Source organism: Pelecanus crispus, chromosome 1 (assembly GCF_030463565.1).
Source record: "Pelecanus crispus isolate bPelCri1 chromosome 1, bPelCri1.pri, whole genome shotgun sequence".
Classification (NCBI taxonomy): domain Eukaryota; kingdom Metazoa; phylum Chordata; class Aves; order Pelecaniformes; family Pelecanidae; genus Pelecanus; species Pelecanus crispus.
The window spans coordinates 164736967-164752028 of NC_134643.1; the positions used below are offsets into that span (position 1 = coordinate 164736967).

At 40.7% G+C, this 15062-nt stretch overlaps 1 protein-coding gene across 1 annotated transcript; it reads left to right on the forward strand.

Moving 5' to 3' along the window:
- Nucleotides 1–6548: 6548 nt before the first annotated feature.
- On the forward strand, nt 6549–14696 carry METTL21C (methyltransferase 21C, AARS1 lysine). Its single transcript, XM_075714484.1, is given in 6 exon segments — nt 6549–6680; nt 7483–7511; nt 10913–11076; nt 12232–12374; nt 13907–14024; nt 14302–14696. Coding segments are annotated over 6 exon segments (981 nt in total).
- The last annotated feature ends 366 nt before the right edge of the window (nt 14697–15062 follow it).

Below are 15062 nucleotides of genomic sequence, written 5' to 3' on the forward strand. Positions count from 1 at the left end.
CCTGGGAAGAAGGGAGGGGTAGGGGGAAGGTGTTCTAAGATTTGGTTTTACTTCTCATTACCCTGTTCAGTTTTGACTGGTAATAAATTAAACTGACTTTCCCCAAGTCGAGTCTGTTTTGCCTGTGACGGTAATTGCTGAGTGATCTCCCTGTTCTTATCTCGACCCATGACCTTTTTGTTATATTTTCTCTCCCCTGTCCAGTTAAGAAGGGGAGCGATAGAGTGGCTTTGGTGGGCACCTGGCATCCAGCCAGGGTCAAACCACCACAGCAAAACTAATTGGTTATCTGTAGATGTTGCTTGAGCTACTCATTAGCCATTCATTTGAAATTACCTTAAATCCATTTTTATCTTCCTTCTAGAGAAACACCGTTTTTTTTTTTTTACAAGTGGAAGAGAAGCAAGGAGACTCTTCAGTGGGATACCATTAATCAGATCTTTCATTCTTATTCAGCCATTTAATCATCTCTCACCACAGCAAAATTCTCCCTGCCTTCAGCAGAATTTAATCCTAGGCAAATACTATTACAACGGGGGATAACTACGTGTCCCCCACAAAAAAGCCTGTTGAAAAAGCCCTGCCAGTTCCATCTCTGCGTGGTGGTAAGCGTAGCCCACCAAAGATGTAGCACTGAGAGCGGTGTGCTCATCCCTAACGCAGCCAGCTCGAGTCGGTCCCTCGTTTGTGTGTATAGTAACCAGCCCCAAACAGATCGAGTACAGGCAGCCCTGCTGTAAAACTTCCAGTTCGGTAAATTAAGACCATCACAATCTCTGCTCTATAAAAAGCCCCATGGAATTAGTTCAAGATCTCTTTCCTTGCCACAAGGAAAAAATAGCAGATGGCATTGAGTCCTTCTCTGAGCAACCGCCTGAGAAATGGCAGAGGGACCACGGGAGGTAAGACAACACCCCGTGGCAGGGCAGAGGGCTCCTTAGGGAAGAGGTAAAATTCTTCCCAAGCTTTGAGAGTTCAGATGAAAGTTCAGCCTTAATGACTTCTTCCCCCAGGGAGCAGCGGATCTCCAAACAGGTGGGGTGAAAAAGCAGATGAGAAAGAGGTGGCATCAAGGGAAAAAAAACCTGTCCCTATTAAAAACAGTGCTGTCCAAATACAGAGAAGAACTAAGATTAATGAGGAAATTCAAAATAAAACAATCCCTTGAGGGCAAACAGCTTCAGATTTTGAAAAATTAACTACAGAAGGCTTGAAGACATCCCCAAAACTCATTGCTGAGGGGAGCAGAAGCATGTGGCTTTGTAATAAAACAGGAGTGTAATCAGCTGCAAAAAAAATCCATGGGTATGCTATTTGCCTCTGCTGACAATACGTGAATATGAGGGCAAAGGATCTGGTTCACCCGTGGCTTCACGCAGTCAAATGCGCTTTTCTCATCCAGCGGTGACAGATGTTGTGCCCCCTGTTCCCTCCACTGCCTTCCCTCTGCAGTTGTACCTCTCTAAGCAATCTCCTCATGCAAGTGCATGGTACCTAAATGACATGTGTTCATTTAGATAACAGGGCTTTCTTCGCTACAGTAGGAGACACATAGAGAAGCTGGACAAAAGCCTCAACAAGGAAATTACTGGGCCGGGGTAGGGGGAAGAAACTGTCACTGCTGGTAATACAGCATATGCGTTTAAATAACATTTCAGGGGTCTTCACTTAAAGACAAGTGAAGGGAGGTCCTACTCAGACCACCCAAAGCCTAATGTTGACTCACCCGTCTCCTTGCTTTTCCTGCAAGGCAGGAAGAGCGCTCGCTCAATAGTTCACACTGACGGACACAGAACGTACAGAATGCACAGAACGCATCTATTCTCATGTAAAGGAGGCTCTTTAGCCTCAAGCTTTTGACACCATCTCCCACAATATTCTCCTTGGGAAGCTGGCAGCTCATGGCTTGGATGGGCGTAGTCTTCACTGGGTAAAAAACTGGTTGGGTGGCCGAGCCCAGAGAGTAGTGGTGAATGGTGTTAAGTCCAGTTGGCAGCCGGTCACGAGCGGTGTTCCCCAGGGCTCTGTTTTGGGGCCAGCCTTGTTTAATATCTTTATCGATGATCTGGGTGAGGGGATTGAGTGCACCCTCAGTAAGTTTGCAGATGACACCAAACTGGGTGGGAGTGTCGATCTGCTGGAGGGTAGGATGGCCCTGCAGAGGGACCTGGACAGGCTGGATTGATGGGCCGAGGCCAACTGTATGAGGTTCAACAAGGCCAAGTGCCGGGTCCTGCACTTCGGTCACAACAACCCCATGCAGCACTACAGGCTTGGGGAAGAGTGGCTGGAAAGCTGCCTGGAGGAAAAGGACCTGGGGGTGTTGGTCAACAGCCGGCTGAACATGAGCCAGCAGTGTGCCCAGGTGGCCAAGAAGGCCAACAGCATCCTGGCTTGTATCAGGAATGCTGTGGCCAGCAGGAGCAGGGAGGTGATTGTGCCCTTGTACTCGGCACTGGTGAGGCCGCACCTGGAATACTGTGTCCAGTTTTGGGCCCCTCACTACAAGAAAGACATTGAGGTGCTGGAGCGTGTCCAAAGAAGGGCAACAAAGCTGGTGAAGGGTCTGGAGCACAGGCCTTATGAGGAGTGGCTGAGGGAACTGGGGTTGTTTAGCCTGGAGAAGAGGAGGCTGAGGGGAGACCTTATCGCTCTCTACAACTACCTGAGAGGAGGTTGTAGTGAGGTGGGTGTTGGTCTCTTCTCCCATGTAGTTAGCAATAGGACGAGAGGAAATGGGCTTAAGCTGCGCCAGGGGAGGTTTAGGTTGGAAAGTAGGAAAAATTTCTTCATGGAAAGGGTGGTCAAGCATTGGAAGAGGCTGCCCAGAGAGGTGGTGGAATCACCATCCCTGGAAGTGTTCAAAAAACGGGCAGATGTGGCACTTCGGGACATGGTTTAGTCTAGTCTACCCTTGATTGGTTTAGTGTGGACTTGGTAATGTAGGTTAACGGTTGGACTGGATGATCTTAAAGGTCTTTTCCAACCTAAACGATTCTATGATTCTAATCCAGAGCCGCCTAAGTCACAGAGGATGGTTAGATGATGGAAATAAGCACTCAATCTCTAGTCCCATTCCTCACCAACCTGGTTCTTGCCCAAGTGAGCCCAAGTGATGCAGCACTGGTTTCCCCAACAGCTGCAGCGCTTGCCCTGCCAGGGAAGGACAGAGCAGGCATTAAATACACAACACATGGCTAACAGCAGCCAGAAGCCACTGGTAAGGTGCGTGCAGCCCGGTGTCCCTCTTCTCGGCATAAAATCTTGGAGCATTTCTTAATTCTTCCATGCTCCTGAACATGAAGATCCCCTATGTGGTAGTGCAATTTTAAATAATTACCTACCTGGCAACACACTGCTTTGTTCCCTTCTTTGAGATGTGCATCATCTCATTGTATGCACAAATAAGGTTAAGCCTGATTAACTTAACAAGCAACATTAACTCAATTGAAGTTTAAAAAAAAAAAAAAGAATATTGTCAAGCATTGGAACATGCTGCCCAGGGAAGTGGTTGAGTCACCATCCCCGAGTCACCTCAGCTAGGTGAGCAAAAGAAGGTCTATACCAAGACGAAAGGATTTCTCATTTTAAAAATAATGAAAACAGTGGGTTTGGTTTGAGGATCATATTCTGTGTTCCTCTACACCTACAGCTGCCGCTAATTGGGAAGGCCACCAGAATTACCTTTGGGTATTAGCGACTTTAAGCTGGGATTTCATCCCACAGCCATACGGAATGGCGGGGGGGGGGGGGGTGGGAACCAAACAGTGAAGATGCTAACCTGGAACAAATTTCACCTTGCAGTTGTTTGTACTTCAGCAAACAGCACAGGCCCTGTCAACACCATGCTGTAGACATTTAGCTGGCTGCTGACAGCAGTTAAGAAGTCCCCGCAATTTGGAGAATGCAAACATGCTTTCCACATCCAGAAAAGTCCAGCAGATGCCTCCAGCAGTAAGGGTGAGGAGAATCGGCTCTAGAACTGGGAGTCTGCCATTATTCTTCAGTCATTTACCAGGCCACCCAGGACCTCTGGCAAATCCTGCAGGAGCTCCGAGACCCAGAATGTTTTAATGCAAGACTTCAGTCATACACTGAACATGTGAGACAGACTCTGAATTCCTAGAGTAGAAAACCAATGTTCCTTTTTAGGTTTGTTTTTTTTTTTTTTTCTTCTCCATATAAAACCACAACAGTCCCTTTATGTTTTTGATTACCAATATGGTTTGCAAAGGTATTTTTATATATCTGTCTCTGGTGCCATTAAGATCTCTTTCCTAGGTAGTACTGAGTTAGAAGCTGTCCTTGTGTATTATGTTATACTTGTCAGCACTGAATTGCATTTATCATATTATCACCTCTCACAACGTGTCAGAAAATCCTTCTGGAACTCTTCAGCTTATTTCTGTTTTCACTGTCTTGAATAATTCTACATTATTGTCACCACACTATTTTCTTCATTTCCTCTTAGCTTTTAGGAATACGCTCAGTAGCACAGCTCCCCATGGGACATTGTAAACCTGACCATTTACTGCCTCCTTGCTATTAACAGATTATTAAAAGAAAAACAAAAAATTAAAGAATTAACTTAAAAATTTTTTTAACCTAAAACCCCCAAACCCAAAGCCACACAACTCACATTAAAAATAGCTACATTCTAAAAATATCTGAAGTTTGATTTACTTCATCACATTTGGCAGCCTGTTGTATTTTGTCTTCCACAAGTGGTCTAGAGGGCAAAATTCCCATGAGTGTTTACAGAAACAGAAAAGCCAACTGCATAATTCAGAGCTTTGTGGAACAGGATGTTGAGTTAATAACTGAAAAATCACCCTTTTACACATAGAACTGAGGTGCTGTACTCACCTCAGCCTGCCTACTCACAGAAGTCTGGAGAAATTTTAATTCCATGGGGCTACACCTCCAGACAACACTCATTTTCAATGTTAAACAAGAAATGCTTGGAGACAGATTGTAGCACAAGAAGTATTCATAGAAACTATATAGTAAATATATGTCCGTAACAGCTACATCATTGTTGCTTCCTGTATCCCTTATAAACAAGAAATGAAGCCATGCCTACGTCATTTGTAAATAAGCTGTAACACTGTCACTACAGTTGCCAACCTTCACAATACAGAGTAAGCCAGTTCCTCTGATTTGATTTAAAAAATAAACAATTCTGTTCAGCATCAATCCCACTGCCAAAGCTTAGGGCAGAATTTGAACAGCAGCACCAGCCTGAGCTACATTCACCCCCGGTGACAAATACAATAAATATGACAGCAGGAACGTGCCTGCTAAAAAGACCATGTCTTTAAAAAAAGGTATGGCAGTCATTCCAACAGCAGCATATCTGCTTTTTTCTTTCTAATAACAGCTACTGACCTAGCTCGGGACTGCTCATTTGCTCTACTTGTTAAGTCAGGCGGGCCTGTGAAATGCAATGTTTACAATATCAACTTAATATCTTAATACTAGGTCCCAAGTATTAAAAAAAAAAAGTGTTTTTAACTATCAAATTTCAGAGGAAAGAAACTGGTGAGCATCTGAATGAACAGCCAAGTGTTTCCTATACTTGGCATCACTACTAGAGACATGCAGTGGTTAATGTGTGAAATACACAGCTGCAGTGACAGAAAAGGCTCATTTTTTCCTTTGCCACTCTTCAAGAGAGCATTACCTGAACTCAAAAGCTGTTCATCCAAAGATGCAAAAGCCTATCAATTGAGTTAAAAATCTACATTCCCCGCCTCCCACCCCCCCTTATTTCTATTGCCAATCTTCAGTTGTTCATTAATTAGCCAGGGGTTGCTTTCTAGCTTTATGACTTTCAAAGTTCATTTTAAATTTTTCAACCCTCTAGTTGAATTTCTTTCTACAGGATCTTTTCCAAGAAAGAGAAAGGAGGACAGAAGGGCAGCAAAGTGGTAAATGCATATAAAACTCTCAAATTCTTCAAACATGTAAGGAATACATATTTGGTTTAGCTCCAACATCTGTAATATCCATCTGTTTTAAAACAAGCAACTGCAAGATTTTCTGGTGAAAGCGTGATTTTCATGTTTGCACTCTCAGTAGATACCGTATTTCCTATGGTCACGACCTGCACCAAAGACAACGGGAAAGCTGTTAATTCCTCAGGACCGTCAGTTCCCCATACTCTCCGTGACTCAGGGCAGGGGAGGGTACTTGGAGCTTCCCCAGCCCGGAGGCTCAGCGGGGCAAGGAAGACTTGACCTTTTCCCGGCAGTAGGAGCCTCATGAACTTTTCTCTGCCTTTGGGCTACTGCCAAGTGGCCACACACGTTATTTATGCGCTCGTTTGCCCACGCCAAGTTGCTTGTTTGGGTCAGCACTGCAGACCGTAAGGTGAACGCAGGGCACACAATCTGCATAAACGGAACAAGAGGCTGGAAGGAAGCAGAGATTTTAATTCTGAAGGTTGGTACGCTTGGGACTTCAAAGCCTAAGAGCATTTTCGTTTTCTACTGCAAATGTGGAAGAGTTTAGTGTAACATAGTAAGTTCTTCAAGCGCTGCCTGGTAATGTTACTCTAAATAGCCTGCAATCCGACTGGTCGGAGCAGAGAGTTATTCCTTCCAGGTGCATGCCTGTATAAAAACCTCTGGAGCGTGCATCCGCCCACAGGGAACTTCCATCGCCCTCTGCCACAGCAGGTAACCACAGAGCTGTCCAGCTAACCTCGTCCGACGTGCCTTTGTCTTCTCTGCTAACTAACAAAGGAAATATGTTTGTCTGAATTTTTGTATTTCAGGCCAGCTGTGTTAGCCAATGAAATCTAGCTTACCTAACCCCTACTATGTCGCAAGGAGTGATTATCATTGCTGATTTTCAGTATTTGGACGCATTTACCTTGTGGACGCAAATATTGTATAAGTTTACTATGGTGATGTTCCTAGCACTGACATTTCTTTTATTTCCTAGCATTTATATTCATCTTTTTATAATACTTTTTTTTTATTTAGTGCATGAGAAAATTGCATGAGCTCTGAAACACTGATGTTTGTGTATGGTATGAATGTATGGCTAAGCCCTATCTCACAAAGAACACACTGCAACTGCATTTCCCACGAGCAAATGGAATTGGCTTTTGCCCAAATCATTCAGACTAAAACAGACTATGCTGTGTAATTTGTGCAGAGGTGAGAGAAACACGTTTCAGCAGAGTTGTGTTTACAGCTGAAGACCCAGTGACACAGTACTGCTCACTAACCTACTTTTTTGGGGGGGAGGGGGAGCGGCGGGTTGAGGGGCACACATAGCTAGATTTGAAAAGTTCTTTCCAAGCAATAGATTTGGGAAGTTAAGAGGCACAAAGTTTATTCTCACAGGGGATAAACTGTTACCTTAAGGTTTATCATCATCTTACAATTTGCCCTTCAGTGTTTAATTACCTTGTTAAGTTTATGTGGCATTGTCAAATAGATATAATTTTGTGAATTATTCTTTCTTCCTTAGGTTCTGAAGACATCAAATGTCATTTTTAAGTTGTTTTGTTCACAACATTTTAAGACTATTAGCGAAGTCAATATGGGTTTAAAACCTTTGGAAAGCACAGAATGCAATGATTATTTCCCTTCAGGATCATTTTGCAAAGAAATCAGATGCTAACACTCAGAAAGAGTCAACATTTTCTAAGGGAACAGATTTTGGTTGCAATATTATTATATTAAATCAAAACGCTTTTAGAGATATACCACTTTCAGTGAAATATGGATCAGAAGAATGTCAACAGTAAGAAACATCAGCATTTACAATTCTAGAAGCACAGCAGCAACCTGACCATATTACACATAGGGTATGTAATAATGCAAACACCACCTATTTGCAAACAGCTTACTCAATACTCACTTGTGTCTGTAGTCTTCAGGTACAGTTTGTCATTTAAAATGATAAAGCTGTGCCTCATTAAGACCAAGATGCTAATATATTTGAATTCTTGAAATTATAAGACTAAATCTGTCCTGTAGTTTGCAGCTAAAAAAAGCCTTACTTTTTACTCCAGTATATGAAATATATAATTATATAGTTATGGCAGTAAGCTATATAAAAAAACCCCAAACCAAAACCCAACACTACCTTTCTATTTTGCAAAAACTACACCTATGAAAAGATATCATTATAGCATCTAGAAGCCCCAGCCAGCCCAGTGTGTTAGGCGACATACAAATGCAAAGTGCATAATCTTTATCCCCGCAGTTTACCATCTAAGAACTCAAGCAACTGATGGACTTAAGGACCACACCAGTCTCCCCACAGTACCAGTGTAACCACTAGGCATCTTCTAGACCTCCTGATCACTGTAAGAAGGGATTTATATAAAAACAACACAGCATGCCTGTAAATATTTAAGCAGACTCCTCTTTTAGAGGAGCTCAAAGGACAAAGCACAAGAAAGCATAGCGATTTTTATTTTGAAAAGTTAATGTAACACGTCTATTTTAATTTAGAAATCAGTTTCTACTGAATGAGTGATAATATGGTGTATATATGTATCATAATCAGAGATGCAACTGTATTTACTGCAAGTACTTAACAGTGGATCAACAAATATATATTTACTAAGCTTGTTTCCAAGCTACTTTGTGGTATGGATTGCTACGCATAGGCAACTGAAACTTTGACCTGTTGCAGTAAAAACTTATCTAAGTAAAGGAAAAAAAAAAATAGAGAAGGATCACTTTCCACCCAAACTGACAAGTTACACAGTTTACTCATTAAAAAAAGTTTTTCTGATTTTTACATATAAGGGTACTGGACAATGTGAAGTTTCCCCCACTTTAGAATTTCAGGACTGGCCTTTCACTTAAGTAGTACGGATTTCCTGCTACAAGAGCCTTACCAAATAAAAAAAAAAACCCAACCAAAACACCAAAAAAACCCCCAAAACAAAACCAAACTTTGAAAATGTAGTGCTTTGCATGTTTAAACACGAAACGTTCGGAAAATTGGCTGTTCAAGTAAGTCTTTTCTGGCTGTAGCCACCACCAGTTCTGACATTCTTTTCTTTCATTACACACCTTGCCAATTACACAAGTCTTAATATATTATTTTCCCAGAGATTTCCTAAAACATTAAAACATGAACAGATTTCATTCTAGCTCAAGATATGAAAAAGAGGCACTGCTGAAAACTGGAAGTATACTTTCGATTACATGAGATTGCATCGAAAACCATTGCTGTTTTAAGGAGGCACAGTTTCACATGTGAAATGTGAATGTGGATGCATTCACTCATGTGTCAGGGAATGCTGTAACTGCAGCATTATCTTCAGCCTCTTACCTACCATCATCTTATCTTAAATTATACACATAAGGTGCATAGCCAGAACTTGTTACTAGCTAGATGAAGGCCCTCTGAGGAATAGAAAATAGTAATAATAAAAACCCCATCTGCAGAAATCAATTTACTTTAAAGCATTCTCTTTTCTGAAAGAGTTTAAAAGCACTACCACGACTGAACAAATGCAGTGCTAGAGGAGCTACAACACAAATCCTGTCCTTGTGAATAAACAGAGTAGCAATAAGGAATGTATCAGGTATCAGTAAAACTGCAATGGTATCAATATCATGCATGCAAATAAACCACCCACACAAGTCAGCAGTCACTCTGCTCCTTAAAAATCTACCTGCAGGCATTGCTGAACATCCTGATTGCTGCCAAACCTCTCCCCCTTCTGACCAGCATATCTAGGAACAGCCGCCTACAGTATGATGCAACCCGAATTATACAACACTGTCTGCAGTGCATGTAGCTGGACAGAGTGAACACGTATGCATTCTCAAAAATGAGCAGAGTAAGTCCAATCATAGATAAAAACGTAGCATACTCCAGCCATCACAATATGTGGGAAGGGTGAACTCGTACAGACTCTGGCCAGAGCAAGATGAACCTTTTTTTTTCTCTTTATACATATATGGGTGTGTGTGTGTGTATACACACATATATATGTACACACACACACACGCATATACATAGGTGCTATAACTGAAGAAAACTCTAGTTAAGCAAAAAGTTTCACTGGCATATTTATCCCCAGGCAAATTTAGATCCAGTCCTACTCCTGCTTTTACTGCTTGTTAGCTGGTATCAAGCAGTTCCTTCTTATGTTGGGTGCTGCCCTGTCCGCTGAAGATGCAGTCACTCATAATACACAGAGTTCCCCATAAGAGCTTACCGATCCAAACTTCTCACTGCAATTATTTCCTGACCTCAATCTGCATACTCTGCAGTTCACTACATTTCAGGGTAATCCAATTAGCTGTTCTGCAGGAAAAGGCAGAGAAGAGAAGGCAACTGTATAGAAGGAGACAAAATCAAGAGTATTGGCTGCAGCAAATTAACCAGTTTTATTGCAGGAATGCCAAGTCCCAAGTTCTTTGGGAAACAGTAAATTACACAGATAAGAAGTCATAGACATTAAAAGACAGTTCATCTTTCTCAACTGTTGCTTCAACTGATAGGAGTACCATGCAAGTAGCTTACTTTTCATACTGATTAGAGGCATCCATTTACTGACATAATGCTAAGATTTTGCATAAATGATAAAATAAACATGATAAAATAATATGATAAACATGATAAAATAAAAGCTCTGATAGTATTACCGCATTACCAGAAAGTGCTTGCAGCAACTTCCAGTGGAGTGGGGATGTCACCTCTCATCATGGCTTTCTGTCCCTTCAACCTGTCATTGAAAAACCCCAAAACCAAAGCCCACCCAAATTGGAATCAATCATAGAATCGTTTAGGTTGGAAAAGACCTTTAAGACCTTTAAGATCATCCAGTCCAACCATAACTCATATTCACTGTCTTCTTCCAGTCATATCTCCTGCAAAGAGAGTGCCCCCAAGCATTTACATTGTTATTTTCCCCCATCTGTTTCAGCTCTTTTGCCATGATCACTGCACAGCAGCCACCGTTCCCCAGCAAAACCCAAAGAGTGATGGACTGCCAAACTGAGGAAGAAGAAAACTGTGAAGAGCAGTACGACTCCGAAAACTGCACTTGCAGCTCCAAGTGTGCATCATCAACAGCACAATCCAACTCAGGTTTAATCCAATTTAAATATGGCAATTGCCACAGCATGCTAGCATTTCATATTTTCACTTTTCTCACTCTTCAGGTAGGAGAGAGGCCATTTTTCCTTTTGACCTGTCCCGTCCCCCCCCACATTTCCCCTTATGTTTGTATTTATCAGACCAAATCTACAAAAAGGACTGTCTCCATAATTAAGAGGTATGTTTAAAAAGGTCTCCAGATTTTATTTAGACATCTAAGAATTATTTCTCAATTACAATCAGAGATATGATTACGATACACATTAATTGGGCTGGCACTGTTGAAGCTGTGGTATTACAAATTTCAACAGGCTAAACTGCTCAAACACCTACCAAGGACTCCAGACAGGCATCAATTAAAATCCATGCAAGCCAGAGCAAAATTTTTCCGTGCAGTTAATTTTATATCATTGATGCATATCCTGCTAACAGGCTTCCACCAACAGTACAGTCATTCAGAACAGTGTCCTTGTTTTCAGTGAGATCAGATGGAGCAGTTCAGCAGAGCTCTCCTGAAAAATCTCACCACCTACAAGCCTACTCGCTATGATGAGACATGCTAGCACAACTGTAGTACTGACACTCGCTGAACAGCACCATGTATGCCAACGTAGAGTATCTCACAACCCTCCTTTTGTGGAAGAATGGTTAAAAAATAACCACTAAGAGCTAGGTTTTCTTCAATGTAAAGAGTTAAATCCTAAATCCTTCTTTTGTAAAAAGCAGCGTAATGTTCTAGATCTGTTGGCCCCACAAATGGAAACTACAGCGTACACCCCTACATGGCATACTCTTGGCATAGTATGAACAAAGGCATACCCCAAAATGCAATCTAACATGGTCCTGAAAGTCTTCTAGCTGTTATTAGCAGAGTTATACGTTTGCATTAGTGGATTTTTGTAGAAGGCTCATTTCTATCTGTAAATTGCCCACGCAAACACTCAGAATGGCAGATGATGACCATTGCTCCTTTCACTCCCTGGCCAGCCAGGCCATCCACACCTGGAGAGCGATCAGTCTCGAGGCCAATGGCCTGACAACTTTTCTAGTCCATGTGCCTACATTCTATCTTCACAAAATACTTTTTAGCAAGTTGCATATAAACACCTGCATATAAAAATACAAATTGTGTCTCTTCTCTCACAGATTCACCAGTAACTCTTAAAATACTACAGAACTGGGTTCCTAGAGTTTCCCACTACTTTGATAAAGAGCACTACACATATGTTGGCCACCAGATTGTCATTCAGGAGTCCATAGAACACTTTGGAGCCGTGGTGTGGCCGGGGGTAAGTACGTGATATGGCACCCACAAAGCTTGACACGACAGAAGAGTAAACCATGACAGTGGCACACAAATATTAAGGAAGCTTTCTTAGATGACACTTCTGACAGCAGAAGTTTCCCTACACAGAACGAAGTTGTGAAGTACTTCAGCAGAAAGCTCCGCCTTACTCTGATTTGCCAGTCCATGCCAGAAGAACTGTAGCACCTAAGTATTTGTAAATTGGATGCAGATATTGAAAAAAAATGAAGAAAGGGAACTCAGGAAGAAGCGTTCAGCTTCTTCCGTATTTCCAATCAGTCACTGTTGGGAAGCAAACAATCTTACAAAAAGGAGGCTGAAAAAGAAAATTGTGAGATTAAGTAGTTTAAAACAATTAAATATGCTTCTTTTAAAGAACAGGCTGGAACAGTTCCATTGCAGTATGGAAAACCATACTTGCAAACAGTTCTTCAGTCTTTGCTTCTCCTGCTCTTAAAACCAGAATTTTATGTGGACTGAGAAAACTGCCTTTGAGGGAAGAGAGGGTCAACTAATAATGACATGAAAATTAGGATTTCAAAAATTTTCAGATCCACATTTATTGAAAAAGCTCACAGAAAATGGCAGACAATTTCAAAACAATAGAGAAAAAGAAAATGCATGCCTGGGTGAAACAGTATCTTATTTTGAAATGTCAGATCATCAGTTCTCACATTAATCAGGTGTCAGAGTGCAGATGGTAAAACTTCCCAAGAAAATCAAGAGGTGCACAAATTGGACTGGTGATTCATTAGCTGTCAGCTTTCCCAGAGCAGGGTGCCAGTGTTGCATGATGAAAAGCACAAGAGTTAAAACAGTAACACAATTCTAAAGAAGAGAAGCAAAAGGGGGAAGTTAGTTTCTTTGGCATCAGTTTATGTTGTTTATAAACAGCTGATTTATGTTCTATTGATATGATATTTACAAAGGTCTGACAAGCAATACTTCCATACAGTGCAGTTGTTTTTGTTTGTTTGTGTTTTGTTTGGTTTTTTTTAAAGTTTATACCATTAGCAAAGTGTTGAGTTGATAAATAACAAATTTTTATTATTTCCTTTGCAAAAAAAAAAAGTAAAGCAAAGAAAAAAATCTGTTTTCAAAGCAATCAGTGCTGAAGCCTGAATCTACTTTATGATAGCAATAATAAGCCATAACATTTATGATGATAAACTAGAACATTACTTTTTACATATTGTTAAACCACTTTTTTGCTGTTCTAACTGTATGGTTCACATCTAAACACTGCCTATCTTAAGCTGTCAGAGGACTCACAGTGTATAGAAGAGTGTAGCAAATCCATATCCCATAAACCTAAAACTAAAAATAAGGTGTTTAAATTTTTTTTTTATATATATATAAGAAACAGGACACGTGGTAATTCTTTCCATATTACATTATGTTACAGCCTTCAGTGTTTTTCGTTGTATTAAAAAGAACTCCCTGTAGAAAAACATCTAATGAATTTTTGTGCAACTTACCTGTTACCCTCTTATGGATATGTGTTAACTGTTTTAGGCACTGGCTTTATCTCAGTATCTGGAATCAAATCAAGAACAATTCAACCTCAAAGACAAAAAAGTTTTGGAAATTGGCGCTGGAACAGGCTTGGTTTCCATTGTGGCCTGTATCTTAGGTTAGTAAATTTGTACGTACTTTTGGATTTCTTGTGAAAGATGAACTAGATCTGCCACTGTCACTTTAGGGCAATGAAGCAACAGTTGAAGTTTGTCACTGCTTTTTTAAAAAAGAAAATTACTCTAAAATACTGTTTTGTTAATAAAGTAACTACCCTAGTAATTGGTGAGGGGGAAGCGGGGGAAGTCACATAGATAAAGATTTTTTTTTATATATATATATATATGTTCAACTGTTCATACCTACAAATTGAAACAAATTCACGTTTTCTTTAGGAGCTTACGTTACAGCTACCGATGTGCCTGAAGTTCTTGAAAATCTCTCATATAATATTTCAAGAAATACACAGAACATAAATAGGCACAAACCTGAAGTGAGAAAACTGGTATGGGGAGAAGGCCTCAGTGAAGACTTCCCTGTATCAACTTACCATTATGATTTCATACTGGCAACTGATGTTGTATACCATCACACAGCTCTGGACTCCCTGCTAGCAACAATGGTGTATTTTTGTAAGCCAGGAACAATACTACTATGGGCAAATAAATTCAGATTCAGTACAGACTATGAATTTTTGGAAAAAGTTTGCAATATTTTTAATGCAACCATTCTAGCAGAATTTCCAGACTCAAATGTCAAGCTGCTTAAAGCCACAGTAAGAGAGAATTAAAGAGAAAACTATTCCTAATTTTGATTTAATGGCAGCACCTTACAGTTTGGAATGTTTTGCAGCATTACAGTGCACCTTCTGTGCATTCATGTTTGTAAAGTTGCAGTTGTATCTCAGTTTTGCATTATAAGTTATGAAAAAACTGGCAAGACAAATGATACCGCAATTTGTCTCTGCTTGATATATATGACCTGTTCAAACAGACCAATTTCACTACACTGAAGGAACAATGTTAGTAGCAATAGTTAGTAAAAAGGCTTTAACAGAAAGCATTGATCTTCTGGGCTGCACTGAGCTTGTTTGTAAGGTGTTTTCTTTCAGCAAGTTTCATTTATATAGTCTTTCAGAAACCAATACAATTTTCAG